This window comes from Trichechus manatus, unplaced genomic scaffold (assembly GCF_000243295.1).
Source record: "Trichechus manatus latirostris isolate Lorelei unplaced genomic scaffold, TriManLat1.0 scaffold00159, whole genome shotgun sequence".
Taxonomy (NCBI): Eukaryota; Metazoa; Chordata; class Mammalia; order Sirenia; family Trichechidae; genus Trichechus; species Trichechus manatus.
Window position 1 is genome coordinate 1,529,821 of NW_004444095.1, and position 18,147 is coordinate 1,547,967.

Consider the following 18,147-nt stretch of genomic DNA (forward strand, 5'->3'; position numbering starts at 1 on the left):
AGGGTTTCAGGATTGTTGATTCTCTGTTTGGCTTAGTTTTTCGGATCTTTGTTGTGGAGGGACGGCGTGGTGCTTCTGCCTAGAGCTCCATCTTGCCGGAGTCCTCACAAGTAAAATTTTGCTGAAGACAATTCAAAAATGGTTGTAGCAGTAAATCAACAGGGAACTGCCAGAAATTCAAGTTGGATTCAGAAGAGAACACAGAGGAGGAATATTATTGCTTATGTCAGATGGATTTTGGCTGAAAGCAGAGAATACCACAGAGATGTGTTTTATTGACTATGCAAAGGCATTTGACTGTGTGGATCATAACAAATTATGTATAACATTGCGAAGAATGGGAATTCCAGAACATTTAATTATGCTCATGCGGAACCTGTACATAGACAAGAGACAGTCATTCAAACAGAACAAGAGGATACTGAGTAGTTTAAAATCAGGAAAGATGTGCTTCAGGGTTGTATCCTTTCACCATACTTACTCAATCTGTATGCTGAGAAAATAATCCGATAAACCAGACTATCTGAAGAAGAATGCGGCATCAGGACTGGAGAAAAACTCATTAATGACCTGTGAGATGCAGATGACACAACCTTGCTTGGTGAAAGTGAAGAGGACTTGAAGTACTTACAGGTGAAGATTAAAAACTACAGCCTTCAGTATGGATTACACCTCAACATAAAACAAAAATCCTCACAACTGGACCAATAAGCAACATCATGATAAACAGAGAAAATATTGAACTTGTAAAGGATTTCATCATTCTTGGATCCACAATCAACACCCATGTAAGCAGCATTAAGAAGTCAAAGGACTTATTGCATTGGGCAAATCTGCTACGAAAGACTTCTTTAAAGTCTTAAAAAGCAAAGATATCACTCTGAGGACAGAGGTGTGCCTGACCCAAACCATGGTATTTTCAATCGCCTCATATGCATGCAAAAGCTGGACAGTGAATAAGGAAAAGTCAAGAACTGATGCCTTTGAATTATGGTGTTGACGAAGAATATTGAATATACCATGGACTTTCAGAAGAATGAACAAATCTCTTCTGGAAGAAGTATAGTCAGAATGTTCCTCAGAAGCGAGGATGGTGAGACTTTGTCTCAGTTGCTTTGGAGATGTTATCAGGAGGGACCAGTCCCTGGAGAAACACATCATGCTTGGTAAAGTTAAGGGTCAACAGAAAAGAGAAAGACTCTCAAGGAGATGGATTGACACAGTGGCTGCAACAATGGGCTGAAACATAGCAAGATTGTGAAGATGGCGCAGGACTGGGCAGTGTTTTTTCTATTGTACATAGGGTCGCTGTCAGAACCGACTTGATACTTAACAACAACTTTCAGAAAAATGCTTGCTTTTGGGAGTGTATCACATATGTAAATATCATTCATCATGTCTCGAGAGGAAAAAATAAATAAAGAGTTCCTTGCAGCAACAGGAAGGTTTTTTTTTTTTATGAAAGTGAAGTTGTTTTAAGGAAAACAACTCTGGTCCAAGTGTGAAGGCCAAATAAGTGCAGCCTCATTGATGGCTGGGAGCACTGAGAAAAGTAGTCACCATCTCCCAGGCAAAAGAAGAGGGCTTAGTCTAAGAAAGTGACAATAGGGATAAAGAAATGAGGATAAGTTTTTAGAGCAATTTTTAAAGTAGAATTCATAGGATTTGGAAGCCAATTTAATACATGTGTCAGTAGAGTGAAAAAGGGAGAGGGAGTGGAAAGGTTGAAGGTAATACTTGTTGTTGTGTTCGAGTTGGCCTCCAGCTCAGAGACCCCATGCACAACAAGAGGGAATGCTGCCTGGTACTGTGCCATCTCTATAATTGGTTGCAGATGGGACCTTTGTGAAACATAGGGTTTTCATCGGTTGATTTTTGGAAGTAGATCACCAGGCTTTTCTTTCCAGTCTGTGTTAGTCTGTCAGCTCTGTCGAAACCTGTTGAGCAACATAGCAACACATAAACCTCCACTAACAGACAGGTGGTGGCTGTACCTGTAGTGCATTGGCTGGTAATTGAACCCGGCTTTTCTGCATGGAAGGTGAGAATTCTACCACTGTACCATGAATGCCCCCATAGGTAATTCTTAGTTTTTTAGTTTTTGAGACAATTAAGCTAGGTGATTAAACAACAATGAAAACACAGGCAATCTAACATTGTTTCAGAGGCAGATGACATATTCTGCTTTAGATGGTTTGTAGTCTGTAGGGTATAAAAGTGGAGATTTATGGTAAGTGCCTTCAAGTACAGTTTTGGAGACTAGGAAAAGGGTATAAGATGGAGCTAAAGATCAAGGAGTCTTATTATAAATGGTAGTTAAAGTCAACAGATAAAGCTAGTAGGAAAAGTGTATAGAGAAAGAAGGGAGAGAATTAAGAATGGGACACCAAAATGTAAAGGTTGTCTAGAGGAGAAGAAGACTACATTGATGATTGTGACAACTCCCAAGTTTGTATCTCTAGCCATGACCATTCCCTAGAACTTAAGGCTTGTATATACAGCTATCTACTCTACTTCTCCACTTGGATGCCTAAGAGGCATTTCAAATGTAGCTTGTCTACATCTTCTTCCCCAAATATGTTCTTCTGGGAGCCTTTCCCATCTCAGTAAATGGGAATTCAATGTTCTAGTTTCTCAGGCTAAAAACCCTGGAGTCTTCCTTGATTCTTCTCTTTCTTTTACAACTTGATCTAATCCATTATAAAACTCTTCGGGCTCTATCTTCAAAATATAGTGGTATACAACCACTTCTAACTACCTTCACCTCTCCCATTCTTGTCCAGGCCAGTTGTATTTCTATTGAATTATGACGTAATGGTCATGATTAGTCTCCTAATGATCTCACTGCTTCTGTCCATACTTCCCTTTGGTCTGTTCAAACAGAGGAGCCAGATAAGTCAAAACACGCCATTCATCTGCTCAAAATCCTCCAATGGCTCCCATCTCATTCAGAGTAAAAGATAAAGTTCTTAGAGGGGCCTACAAGGTCCTAATGTAATCATTCCTGTTTCCTCTCTGAACTTATTGTCTACTTCACTCCTGTTCCCTCACTCCTTTCCTGCCACACCGGACTCCTTAAGGTTTCTCCAACATGCCAGGTGTAGTCTTGTCTCAGGGTATTTCCACTTATTATGAAGTTCCTAGCCTGCTTCTCTTCCAATTATCTGCATGGTTCACATCGTAGGGTTCTTTAGGTTTTGCTTAAATGTCACCCCTTCAGTGAAACCTTTCTTGAACACTATACTGAAATGGCAGCACTTCTCTCCGGCCACACCCACACATAATCTCAACCCCCTTCCCTCTTTATGTTTCCACATTGCACTTATCACCACTTGACACAGCATGTATTTCACTTTTTTGTTGTTAATGTCTGTCATCCACCCTTTCTTTCCCTTTATTTCATGAGGGTGGGGATTTTCTTTTGTGTTGTTCACTGCTGTATACCTTGTACCAAGAACTGAGCCTGCCTAGGACATATTTTGCACCAAAATAGTCATTAACTGAGTAAATGAATTCTTAAGATGTTGATAACAAATGACATTTACTGAGCTCTTACGATGTGCTAGGCATTGTGCCAAATAGTTTACTCTTATATGAATTAGAGAAATAGGAGAATTGCAAGACAATAATGTTCTGCAAACCAAAGGGAAAGCTTCAACTAATAGAGATGATCAACAAGACCAATGTTAAAGTCAAGTAGATTGATAGATAAAAATAGGGCAATTAGCGATTAGAACGTCATTGATAATCTTAGAAAGTCCTTGTTTTATCAGTAAAATGGTGGAGCTAGGGAAGCCAGATTGGAGTGGCTCAAAGCCTAACCAGGAGTTTAAGAACAGGAAACAGTAATGCCAATTCCTCCTTCAAAAATTTTGATGGTAAGGGAGAAACAAGTTGTTATGGATTGAATTTTGTAGCCCAAAAATATGTGTTGTAAATCCTAACCCCTATACCTGTGGAAACCCTGGTGACGCAGTGGTTAAGAGCTATGGCTGCTAACCAAAAAGTCGGCAGTTTGAATCCACCAGGCATTCCTTGGAAACTCTATGGGGCCGTCCTACTCTGTCCTATAGGGTTGCTGTGAGTCAGAATCGACTCAATGGCAACAAGTTTGGTTTTTGGTTTGATACCTGTGGTTATAATCCCATTTGGGAATGAGATTTCTTTGTTATGTTAATGAGACAGTATTAGTGTAGGGTGTGTCTTAAGTCAATCTCTTTTGGGTTATAAAAGAGATTAAACAAGCAAGTTAGCAAGCAGAGATGGGGGAAGAGAGATGCCAAGCCATATGAAAATGTCCAGGAGCAGAAGCTCAAAACAGACAAGGACCTTCCCCCAGAACTGACAGAGAGAGAAAGCCTTCCCTTAGAGCAGGCACCCTGAATTTGGACTTCCAGCCTCCTAACTATGAGAAAATAAACTTCTGTTTGTTAAAGCCACTCATTTGTGATATTTCTTTTATAGCAGCACTAGATAACTAAGGCGCAAGTGTAGCTAGATAGAAAAGATGGTATCCAAGAAAAGTCCTTTTAGGGTGAGGAATACTTAAGCATGTTGGTTGGCTGAAAGGAAGGCACAAGAAGAAAGAAGAAGTCAAAGATCCTGGAGAAAAAAAGCAGAATAATTACCAAAAGAACATGTTGGAGAATGTAAAAGAGATCCAGTGCCCAGCTAGAGGAGCTCTTTGCCACACACTTACCAAAACCAAAACCAAACCCACTGCCGTCGAGTCAATTCCTACTCATAGCCACCCTATAGGACAGAGTAGAACTGCTCCATAGGGTTTCTGAGGCTGCAATCTTTACAGAAACAGATGGCCAGGTTTTTGTCCTGTGGAGAAGCTGGTGGGTTTGAACCGCCGACCTTTTGGTTAGCAACAGAGTCCTAAACCACTGCCCTACCAGGGCTCCTCCACACACAAAATAGGGCTTTTCTTGTTTCCTTGTAAACAGAAGCAGAGGAGAAAGGGCCGAGAAAGAGGGAGGCAAGGAGTGACTTACAAATGTCTTTAAGGTTGCCAAAGATGGAGAACACAGATAATTTTTCAGTTCATTCACTGTTAATTGTGATCATTAGAATCTGGAATGTATTATTAGGGAGGACAGAGCACTGCAAGTTCTTTTAAGGAATAGTCTGTGTGCTTGTGTGTACCTATATAAGTATACCCACATATGTACATGAGAGTATATGTGCACATATGCATGTACACATGTATGTGTATACACACACACACATCCACATTCACATTAAATCCTTCTTAGAACCTAGAGGGATTTTTCAGCTATCTGGGGGCTTAGGTGAGGAACTTCCAGCCATGTGGAGCCCTCTTATGCTAGGACCAGCCCCTCTACTTAATAAACTTGCTTTTTGCGGGCTAGTAGTTGTGGAAGCTTTCACACAGCTACAGACAGACAAGGCAGAGTTAATGCTCATTTCTTGTTTAAAGAGTGATCCTGGAATAGAAATAAGGAAATGAAATCTCATGACAGTGTCATCATAAAGCCATCAGCCAGATGGCAGTCCTTGAAATCTAATCCTTAGAGGCTTCTCACAACAATTTGTAATATCTACATCTAATATTATCTTATTCACAAATTCATATCTATTCACAGAGATTGAAGAGAAAGAAATGAAGTTGCAGAGGCCCACATTTCTGGCTTTATATGTTAACATGGACTCTATAGGGAATATGATCAGAAAAACAAAATATTTTCTTACATAGGTCACAGTGATGATCTATGCTCTGATCTGAGTTTTTGAACTGCAGAATTTAGTTGAGAAGCAGTTTTTTGTTCTTTTCATGAATGGTAGATTAATTCCTTTGGATATTTATATTTATCTATACAAAAATGGTAAATGAAAAAGGCCTGGTCAAAAGCCAGTGTAGAATTTGAAGATTTTTCTGATCTGTTAATAAACTTAAACACTAAAACACAAAACAAAATTAGTTTACTTTTATTTTTTATTATGTCTTAAAACTACAGCCTGCCGGTGTATGACATCAAAGTTACAAATACTGTATTGCTTTAAATAGGCTGCCAAATATACAAACTTTTTACATAGATTTATTCATATGATTCAAACTTTCAGTGAAGGCAATAACTGAGTAGTAAACAATATCTAACCTGAACTGTGAGAAACGATGTGATCAGAATGCTTTCAACAGAGACAACCCTATCTAAAAATTGTTGGTTAAAGAGTTTTTTCAAAGATACGAGATATTTTCTCCTATAACCCAAATATCATTATTATTAATCATTCCTTTTTAAATTGAGTTTATAGGATTAACAACATGAGTGAAAATTTTATATCCTGTCATAGCTGCAGTTTTTGAGACTTTAAACACCAACATTAGAAAATGGATAGAAGAAATAAGGTAGAAACAAGGAGATGGAATAATATTAACCACTTTGAACAGGAAAAACTTTTTATTTATAAAAGTTGGCAATAACTCTTTTTGAAGTGGTATAGCACATAATTGTTATAAATATACTCTTAACTGCTTAGCTAAACATAGACAAAGATGATCAAGAGCAGAACTGTCAATAAAACTTTCTGGGATGATGGAAATGTTTTACTTTGTGCTTTGCAATAGGGTGGCCACTAGTTACACGTATGTGCCTCTTGAAAACTTGAAAGATGGCTAGTGTGATTAGGAACTGAATTTTAAATTTTATTTAATTATAATTAATTTAAATAGCCATTCGTGGCTAGTGGCTACCTTATTGGACAGTAGAAATTTAGAGTATGCTGATGATGTTGCTTCACTTCTGGCTTTAGCTGGGCAAAATATTGGACAAAAGGGTCAAAATGCAAAAGATCACATGAAGAGTTTTCTTTATCTATCTAGCATAAGATCTATAGGAATGCAATATAAGGGGAGCTATAAGCAAAGGAAAATATGGTTTAATCTGTGCAATTGACACAAACAGCATATATAAAATTTGAATATGTACTGTAGAAGGTAACAGTAGCCAACTGAGTGTGCACTGTCTTCAAATAGCAATGGATATGCCACTAAAGGCTTTTAAAAGTGAGAGGAAGGTTAGCTACATGAATATACTGCATTTTAGGAAGATCACCCTGAATTCTATATGGAGAATGGGTGGAAAGTAGGAAGACTAGAGGGAGGGAAACCAGTTAGGTGAGTGATGTGGTCATTCAGGCAAGAAATGATAGTTGGAGAATATGGATGGAGAGAAGGGACTGTATTTGGAAGTTATTTAGGCAGTAAATAGCTTTCTTATAGCTTAGCTATTGGGACGGGGGAGTAGAAGGAAGAGTCAAGCATGACATCTAGGTTTCTGGTTTGGACAATCAGATGGGTGGTAGTAATGTTCACTAAGATAGGGATCATAGGAGGAGAAGTATGTGCATTTGAAGGAAGAGGTTGTAGGAGGCCAAAGGTGAGCTGCACTTTGAACCTATTCAGTTTGAAGTTCCTGCGGGACAATAAAATGAACAGGAATCAGTAGGATATACAGACATGAAGCTCAGAAGAGCATTTCAGCTGGAAATATAGATTGGATAGTAATCAGCAGACTAAAAGTATACAAGTGGATGGATTTTCTCTAAGAGTATGTGTAAAGTGAGAAAAGAACAGGGACGAACTTTAGAGGCATGAGTCAAAATTAGCTTAGTGAATTGCAGATTCTGTATGGACCAACTGAAAATGTAAGTTGGCTTCTAAAATTCTAATTAACTTTACTCACTGGGAAAGTAAATACATATCTTCTTTATTTGAAAGCTTTTTAGAGACAAATTCAAAAAAATATAAATCGGAAGCCCTTCTCTGAATAATCTAAAGACCTTGAGAAACTGAGAGAGCCTCTTGGGGCATCAAGGAGTGTGAGAATGCGGAGAGAGGGGTCTTCTAGAAAGAGCAGTGTAAATGAGATAGACAAGTTTCCTGAAGCCCTAGTTTTGTACCATGAACAAGCTTTCCTCTTGGTCCCTTCTTAGCTTACATTCCCTGAACTCGCTAAATTAGTTTCTGATCTTAATTTGCTTTCCAAAAAGAGGCTTCTCTTTGAGAAGCAGATACTTCCCATTGAGACCTAACAATTAACTTTCTGATACCAATCTCATATGAACAAGTCTTCCCAAACCTAAACTACCCTTCTTTAACTAAACAAACAGATCTGTCTGTATTTAGAGCAGAAAGTCCAAACTTCGCCACTCAGAGGAGGCAGTAATTTTGAGAATTTTTTACAAATATCAGTCCTCCTTTGAAGCTTGCCCTCTCTCCACTAGGGCCCTCTTGATAGGGCCCCAAATGTACCTCTCCAAATTCAGGTTGAACCTTCTTTTTCATGGTCTTCTGAACGAACACCCACCATTTGGAATTCAGAACGAGAGCTGCTCTATTCTCCAGCATCACCAGCTTTGATCAAGCTTCACAGGAATTTTCATTCTTCAGTCTTTAACTCAGTTTCAAGATTTACTAGGTCTCTCAATTTCCATGTATCGATAACTCATTACTCTTAAGAGTTCTTGCTCTTAGTTTAAAATCTTTTTTTTCCCCTCTCTCAGTGGTGGCCTTTTTTTTTTTTTTTTTTTTTTTTAATAAAGACCACCTAACTGACTTCCTGATGTCTTGAATAATTCATGTCATCCTCTGGAGTTTACCTACCTTTCACTGTGGACTTCCTCATCATTGTACAGGTACTATTGCCTCCATTTTCTGACTCATCTCAAAATGAGTATACAACGATACTTAACACAGCATGCACAATGTAACTCTACATTATGCAAAGAGAATAATCATTCAACACATATTTACCATCTTCCTATTGTATACAAAGCACTGGTTTAGGACCTGGGAATGTGTCAAATAAAACAGACACAGTCTCTGCTCATGGAATTTAGAATAATATGGAGAACATTAAACAATTAGATAATTAACCCTTTTTATTTATAATTGGGATAAGTGCTAATAAATAATAAAGAAACAGGACCTAGTTTCAGGAGATGGTTCCTCTAAAACCCATTAATTGCCATGGAATATGATGCGAAATGAAGTTATAAGTCATATTACTCTATTTGGATTTTCCCATCGAGTGTATGGAGTAAGATACTACGATGGCACCATGGACAGCTGTAATGCCATCACGAAGCCCAAAGTGACGTCTTTGTCAGATTAAAGATGGGGAGCATGTGCCATGATGGAACAGAAAGATATTTATTTGGATATAGTCCTCAAAGCAGTCCGATAAATGGCTCTCCCAGCTACAAATCCGTCTTTTGTTTTTGTCTAATCTCTTGCTTTTGTCACTAGCTTGTGACTGTGGCAAATCATTGAATCTCATCAGACCTCAGGTTCCTCATCTTTAAAATAACAAGCCTGTGAGCTTAGTTGGCATTTGTCATCTTGAATCCTTCCAAGTCGCAGTTTAGCAGAATTGGGAAAACAAATTTGCATTGTCCATTCACTGTCACTACCCCATCATTATAGCCAAGAATAGTTTTAGAAATAATATTATTCGTACCTTTTATGAATGCTTCCCCAAGAGGCATTGATGTTCTCTGTGATCATGTGTACTTTTCTGGTATCATCTGAAGAATAATCCCGGAGAAGTTTCAGTGCCAAGTCATTTGCCACGTCTACATTTATCTGCCACTGGCGGAGGTCTCTGGCCAACTGCTATACATTGTATGGGAAAGAGAATGAATGTCAGTTTTTTGTTCTTCTTTCCTGAAATTTCTACTTGGAGTTTCTTAAAATGCTTCATAAATAGCTTCTGAATCCTCAGGTCAGAACATGTCTACCTGATTGCTTTTAACTGACCATGCGATTTAGTCAATCATGACAGAATAAGCTAACCCACTTTTCATCACCAAACTTTTCAAATGCAGCATCTTGAGCAATACCGGTATCAGCTATTTCCATGTAGTAGCAATCAATTGGAAATAAACTGGGCTTAATTGTTTTTATCATAGGAGAGAGCAAATGATAAAAATAAGCTTCAATACAATTGTTGAGAATATGACATATAACAAAATATGAACAACAACAAAAAATTATCTCATGTATTTCTTTCTCTTCATTAACTTGTTGAATTGTTTATGTAATTAGTGCCATCTACTGGCATTCAACTCAACCTGCATATAGAAAATAACAACAACAAAAGAACAGCGATGCTGTCCTAGTTATTGTTTTCAAGGATTAGTTTATTCGTAATACTTTTCAAAATATCCTACATTAAAATTATAATAAAAATTCAAATATAAGAATCATGCTAAACCAAATCACCTATGTTTTCTTCTTTGTGTTTGGTAATTGAGTATTATCAAACTACCCATTTCATCACTTGGAACATCGTATTTCAAAGGTAGACACAGACCAAAGATACGCTTATCTGGAAGTATACTGTGATGGTTAATGTTATGTATCAACTTGACTAGGCCATGATTCTCATTATTATATAATTATCCTCCATTTTGTGATCTGATGTAAGGAGAGTTTTCTTGAGGGTGTGGCCTGTATCCAATATATACGGATGTTCTGGCAAAGCCCTCTTTCTCTTGATCTTGCATCCAACTCATCATCATCTGACCTCCAGTTCTTGCGATGTAAACCAGCAGCCTGCCACATGACCTGCAGATTTTGGGATTTACAAATTCCTGAAGCCCCATGAGCCAGCAGCCTGCCGTCTCACCTGCTGATATTGGGTTCATCAGCCCCTGTAACCACGTGACTTAGAAGCCTCCGGCCCGACACCAGACCTGTGGATTTGGAACTTGCTAGCTAGCCGCCACAACTGCATGAGCCATTTCCTTGAAATAAATCTCTCCCTCTCTCTGTACACACACACAGACACACACACACACACACACACACACACACACACACACACACACGTTTCACTCGTTTTGTTCTTCTAGAGAACCCAGTCTAAGATGTATATTAATCTGAACTTTTTTTTCAGGTTATTTTATTTTATTTTATTGTGCTTTAGGTGAAAGCTTATAGTGCAAATAATTTTCTCATTCAAAAATTTATAAGAAAATTGTTTTGTGACATTGGTTGCAATCCCCACAATGTATCAGCACTCTCCCCTTTTCCCTTTACATCCAGGGTTCCCCGCATCCATTCGTCCAATTTTTCTGTCCTTTCCTGCCTTCTCCTCTTTGCTTTTGGGCAGGTGTTGCCCATTAGGTCTCATATATTTGATTGAACTAAGAAGCATGTTCCTCAAGTATGTTATTGTTTGTTTTATAGGCCTGTCTAGTCTTTAGCTGAAAGGTGGACTTCAGGAGTGGCTTCAGTTCCGAGTTAGCAGGGAGTCCAGGGGCCATAGTCTCGGGTGTTCCTCCAGTCTCTGTCAGACCAGTAAGTCTGGTCTTTTTTTGTGAATTTGAATTCTGTTCTACAGTTTTCTCCTGCTCTGTCCAGGATCCTCTATTGTGATCCCTATTTAATCTGAAATTTTTATTCAACTCTTCTGCAAGTACATGGAGAAGCCTTCTAAGCATTAAGATGATATTAAATTGCTAAGATACTTAAGTCAAATTCGACATGGTAGGTTAAGACAATGATAAGTAGACAGAAGAATAGGTACAGATAATTCAAACACGAGAAAGAATAAAAAGATTTTTATGAAATTAAAAAAAAAAGTTAACCTCTAAGTAAGAAAGAAATAAAGTACTGTGGCAAAACTATCATACATGTACTACTGCTAGGAACAGTACCTATTAGGACAATTTGGCAACAGATATCAAGTGACATACAAATGCTTATTCCCTTAGAACCGGTAATCTCATTGTTGGTACTTTAGCCTAATAAAATATTTAAAAGGAGAGAAATATACTATAGGAATAAAGATATTCATTAACTAAAATAATAAGAAAAAGAAACAATTTCAATATTTAATGAGGGGATTTTAAAATAACATAATGTATCAACCTAATGGTCTAATATGTACTAAGTATGCATAGAAATCATAAGTAAAAAAACAGAACATAATTTGTTTCTACACTGTATTTTTAGCTATAAGAATACATAGTCATGAATTGGAAAGGGAACAGAGGAAATTGAAAATAATTGATGTTTCTGAAAAGAGGAATCTTTTCAGATTAATATTTGTTCTTTTGTGTTAGTATGATGTTTATATAATAAAAAATAACACTAATAGCTTTTAGCATAGCTTCGGTATGTTTGGTTGGACTATTATTCTTTGAAAATGTTTAATCTGTATGTCATCTGGCATTTCTCAGTGGAACATCTTATTCTAGAATTACACTAAACAAAAGCATTTACTGCATATAGCAAGTAGACCCAGATTATCAAACTAGCACCAAACAGCAGAACAACAACAATAACCAAACGGTTAAAGCCAATATCATTAACTTTTGCTAAGGACACAGCAAAGACAGTTTCTGAAGGTATACAGCATAGTTGCTGCTACTGCAAAGCAATTAAACTTCATCCTTGTAGAATGCCTGCCTTTCCTCTGTGCTTCTTTTACCAAGCCCTGCAGCCCCTATTTTCCGCTTTTCAAATCTCTATGCTATTTAAAAACCCTGCTAAGGTAAAACACTGCCCCCCTTCAAGGCTTCCCTTTCTAGAAATTTCCTGGGGGTACAAAATTACCTCTCCTTCCTTTCCCCTCCTACTCAAGCCAAACATATAGTGATATAAGTAATATATACTAAGATATGAATGACCAATAGGCCTTTATCATCCAGAGAGTGATATCTGCATTTTAAAAGAAGTGTTTATCATCTATCTCAATTAAATCTCTAGTCAGTAACAAAAGAGTCTGAAACACTAAGACCAATAACTTGGTTACCTTATTCGGAGGTAATTCCTCCTACGAAGGATACAATTGTTAAAGAAATACTCATGAACCAGCATAAGACCGTATCTCTGTAGGCTTAGGAAGGCAGAATATAAATAATAATTTTAGTGAATGTAATTAAAATCATTTATTTTGCCTGAGCAAATATACAATCTTGGAAGCTGCACCTCACTGATGGGTTGCTATTTGAAATGTTTAGGTATAAGAGGATACACTCTTTAGTTGTAATTTATAGATCATAAAAAATAGCGAAAAGTATAAGTTGCCAAGTATGCTAGAATTTTTCAAAAATTCTGAAGGAAATAGCAAGCTAAAGTTAAATTAGAGACTTCATAGTGAAAAGGTAGCAAAGGAGTGAGGCTTGACATCAAACCAGAGCCTTTTGATATACTTTATGCTTGAAAGGCAAAAATGCCCATGCATATGTTTTTCTCCAAATTTGTATTCACACTGAAAGTTAGATTTGTATACCTAAGGAAATCTTGACTGAGTGCTAACCTTCACTGAATGCTGCCCAGATTTTATGAGGATGCAGGATTACAAAGAAAAACTCCCACTAAGCTTGACTAACATTGAAAGGGCTAAGGCCCTTATCTGAACTCGGAGGTTCTCCACTGCAGCTTTCTTTTCTCCCTTCTAAAGACATTAGCCAGAACAGACTGGTTTCCCTTCCTCCTAAAGTAGTATTCTGACCCCTAGGGCTTTACCCAAGTGTCATTCGCACTAGGAACCATGACCTTGACCAGCTTTGCCTACCGCTGTGAAATTTACTACTGAGATTATGCCAGACCACAGAAGGAGTGTAAATTCAAAAATACAATAGAATTCACACACACCCCATTTCCTCCTGAATTCCATTTACAATGGTATACACTACAGGGAATTGTTCATGTGGTGATCATGGTATGTGAAGAAATTTAAAATACTGTGAGCACTAGCCTATAAAAAGTATGATTTTATAGGGATGTGTGTGTGTTCTCTGTGAAGAACAGAAAATGCTAAATCCCTAAAAGATTGTGTCCCTAACCAGGAAAACAATATTTCATATTCAAATCTAATGTGATGCTGCTACAATATGTGTTTGTGTTTATACATAATATTTTAGGCAGAAAATGATTGTGGACTATAAGACATCTCAAAGTAAATTCAAGAAGCTTAAGTGTTAATTTCTTTTTTTAAATTTTAATTTATGTCTTCTCTCATTTTTTTTTTAAGAATTTTTTTTAGGGATACAGATCCTACATGGGAAACACTGGTGGCGTAGTGGTTAAGAGCTACGGCTGCTAACCAAAAGGTCGGTAGTTCGAATCCACCAGACACTACATGGAAACCCCATGGAGCAGTTCTCCTCTGTCCTATAGGGTTGCTATGAGTCAGAATTGACTCAACAGCAATGTTTTTTTTTTCTTTCTGACCCTACATGGGAGAGGAGAGAGGCAGAAGAGAAAGAATAGTTAAAAATCCAGGTACCAGAATTGAGGCAGGCAGCCTCAGAGCCCAAACCTTCTAAGAAACACCTGCTCTGGCTTATTCTCCTACACCAAGCAGAATAAGCTGCACTTTCTTCTGAAATCGTCCTGGATAAGATAACCCAGAAAGGGCCAAAGATGGCCTCAACCTGCCTCTGGGTGGATTCTTAACATCCTAATGAAAGAAAATCAACTTCTTCCTCCACACTGGGGGATCAAACCCCTGTCTAAAGAAAATGCGTAATAATCCCCAAGCTCTGAGAACCTGCGTGAATGTCAATCCCGAATATTCATGATGAATTTGCGTTCCCTTGTCTGCTCTCTGCAAAAGCCCACCTGCCCAAGCTGCCTTCGAACAGTCTTGGAGGCAACAGTCCTGATTGCTCCATTCCTTGTACAACGAAATAAAGGTGTCTTTCTGATCTCCCACCTCTGCCTCTTGTTTATTGGCTGTAACAAGTCACACCAAGCAAATTCGAGGTTTTCACCCAGCAACAGAATTGAGCCTTCTGGGTTTGAATCCTGCCTTGATCACTTCCTAGATATGTGACAAATGGGGAAGTTATTTATCCTCTCTGTGTCTCATTTTCCTTCTTTGTTAAATAGGAATAATAATAGTATCTATGTCAAAAGGTTATTATCAGGATTAACTTAGAAAATCCAGGAAAAACACTTAGAATAGTGCCTGGCATACCTAAAGCATTAAATAAACATTAGCTATCATCATCATCATCATCACCACTACTATTACTACTACTTTTAATGACTCACACTCTATTTACCACAGGGTGAGCCCCTACTGAATATAAAACAAGGGGCTCATAGTTTTATAGACATTGTAAACACTACAGCTCTAAAAGGCTCCCTTTAATTTTTAGAAGATAAAAGTGAGTGTATAGACCTATGATTAAAATTTTAAGGTTGAGTATTGTTTAAGGTTTCTTATAAAATGTGTATTGGGATATTCACCTACAAATGAAATAAACATTTGTTCTGCGTGAACTACATTTAAAAATTTTTAATGACCATGACTTAAAGGAGCTTCATGAAAGGCAGTGCAAAGTGATGGAAGTCTTGCTTGGCCATTGTCTTGTGGTTTGATCTTAAGGAAGTCATTAACTTTGGTGAGTCCCATTTTTGTCATCTGTAAAATAAGACTGGGGCTACTTACTTTGCCTAAGGAGCCCTGGTGGCACAGTGGTTAAGTGCTTGGCTGCCAACTGAAAAGTCAGCAGTTGGAACTCACCAGCCAGTCTGCTTCCTCAAAGATTTATAGCCTTGGAAACCCTATGGGGCAGTTCTACTCTGTCCTATAGGGTCACTATGATTTGGAACCACTCGAAGGCAATAGGCAATGGTTACTTACTCTGCCTATGCCTCAGGCTTGTTGTGAAGTGTCAAAATCAAAATCAAATCGCTTGGCAAATCAAAAAACAGCATCCTAAAATATTTTTAAATAAAAATACTACATATTGGATTTTTCTCTTTTTGCCTAGAATACTGTGTTTGCATTCAGTGAATAAGAGAGTCATAAAAATTTAGCTCTGTGAGCTAACAGCTAAGAGCTTGTTAGCTTTTAGATTCATTCTCTGCTCATCTCCTTTTCTATTCAGTATTGCAGAAGGGCTAACCCCTGTAGGGGGTAAAAATTTTCCGGGATCTCTTACCCTCTGACTTCTAGCTGGGTTAGGCCAATGAGAGGCACTGCCAGGATATCAGACAGCAGGAAGAAGGCTGGAACTCGAATATTTCTCCCCTTCTCTCTGTATCTGGGCAGCGTCTCGTGTCTACAGTTCCCACTGGACAGGTCCTCTCTGCATAGTACCAGTACCAGCTACGCAAAATCCTCAGTGTTCTTTTTGCATGAGATGGATCTGGCTTCTGGACTTTGGTAACACCACCTTCTCCTGTCGGCCCTAGTGGTAAGAGTTTCCTGATGTTGCTAAACTCTGGGATGCCTCACTATCCCCGTTGGGCTTCTCAGCTCTTACATTACCCATGGGACCAGTCCCCTGTATTAAATTCCTTCTGTCTGAAATATCTAGCATGGTTTCCACGCTGGAGTCTGATACAAACTGGAAGAAATCTCATGGCAAATGATCTGCCTACTATAACGCAGGGGAAATTGAATATATCAAGTGTAAATTTCATCAAATGTCAGACTTTACATCTTGTGTCCTTTCAACTCTCAGAGAAAGAGGTGCCTCTTTTGCTATTGGAAGCCCTTTTCTCCATCTGGGAACCCATCTATTCTGGGATCTTCCTCCATGTACTTACTCCCTCGATGTTTTCAACCTCTTGCCTCTTTGCAGAGTCCTTCTCCACAGCCTTCAAACATGAGTGTTTTTCCCATCTTTACAAACTAAACAACTAAATATACTGCACCCTAGCATACTCTTTCCCTTCACAGTCAAGCTCCTAAAAACAAAACAAAACAAAACAAAAAAAAACCCATTGCCGTCGAGTTGATTCTGACTCATAGCAACCCTATAGGACAGAGTAGAACTGCTCCATATAGTTTCCAAGGCTGTAATCTTTACCGAAGCGGACTGCCACATCTTTCTCCCATGGAGCGGCTGGTGGCTTTGATCCATCGACTACCTGGCTAGTAGCCAAACACTTAACCACTGTACCACCAGGGCTCCTTGTCAAGCTCCTTAAAAGGCAAATATTCATTCATTGCCTCAACGTGGGAGCCCTGGTGGCACGGTAGTTAAGAGCTTGGCTGATTACGTTCCTGCCACTCTACAATTTATCAAAATCATGCTTCTACCATCGCCATTCCACGAAAACTTCTCTGACAGAAGTCACTTTAGAAGACTGAATTATTAGCCCCAATTCTTTACCTTTCCCTGTATCCATGGTCTTTGCTATGTAACTCCGAAGTTCCTCTTACAAAAGGCAGAATTGATGTCCCTGTCTTTGATCCTGGGTTTGGCCATGTGACTTGTTTTGTTTAATGGAGCTTCACAGAAGTGACATAAGTAGGCTTGAAACGTTCTTGTGCAGTGAAGCTAAGCCTTTTGCATTTCTGCCATAACCATGAGACAAACATGGCCTGGGCTAGCCTGCTTGTCACAGGAGGAGGATGAGTGACATGTGGCACACAGCCAGCCTAATCGAACGGTAGCATGAAGCAGTGCCATCCCAACTAATCTGCAAGCTCATGAAAAAGAAAAAAAAAGCTTATGGTTGTATGCCTCTGAGATTTTGAGGTTATTTGTTATGAAGCATTTTTGTGAAAACAGTTCACTGATTCAGTCACCAATGGCCAATGCCTGTGCAAAGTTTTAGGTTCTCTTTTACTTGATTAATTTGCAGCAACTGGTGCTGTAGACTACTATCTTCCTGAGGTTCTCTCCTCCCTTGGTTCCCTCTCTTTAGGTCTCCTCTGTTCTCTCTTACGGTTGAAGTTTTCTTTTTCTGCCTGTCCCTTAAATGTTGGTGTTTTGTCCTTAGCACAATCTTCTCCCTTTGTAGTAGAAGTTGATCTGCAACTGGAGGAAGAGACAGAAAGAATACCCAGACAACAGATATATCATAATTTTCCCTTATATCCAATCTTCTATCTCCATTGCCATTACCTGAATTTAGGCCCTCATCATCTCTTGCAAAGACCTTTTTATTAGTTCCCTCTCTTCACCTCTCAAACCCTTCCCATCCATTCACATACAATTGCTCAAGTGATCTTTTTGAAACGTAAATAGAATCACATTGCTTCTCTAGGTAAAATCTTTCAAAGGCTCCCTATTAACTACAGGACAAATCCCCAAACTCTTTCCTTGGATTTTGAGGTCCTCAAATATATGACCTCTGCCTACATATCCTTCATCTTTTGTTATCTCCTTTCCTAATGCCCAATCCCATAACTGTACACC

General features: G+C 38.5%; 1 protein-coding gene across 1 annotated transcript in view; it reads right to left on the minus strand.

Moving 5' to 3' along the window:
* The window catches only part of DMD (dystrophin), a 2,372,918-nt gene that overhangs the window by 562,725 nt on the left and 1,792,046 nt on the right, over nt 1-18,147 (minus strand). The window contains exon 54 of the mRNA XM_004386236.2: nt 9,489-9,643. Within this exon, the coding sequence (XP_004386293.1) occupies nt 9,489-9,643 (155 nt within the window). The remainder of the gene's footprint in view (nt 1-9,488; nt 9,644-18,147) is intronic.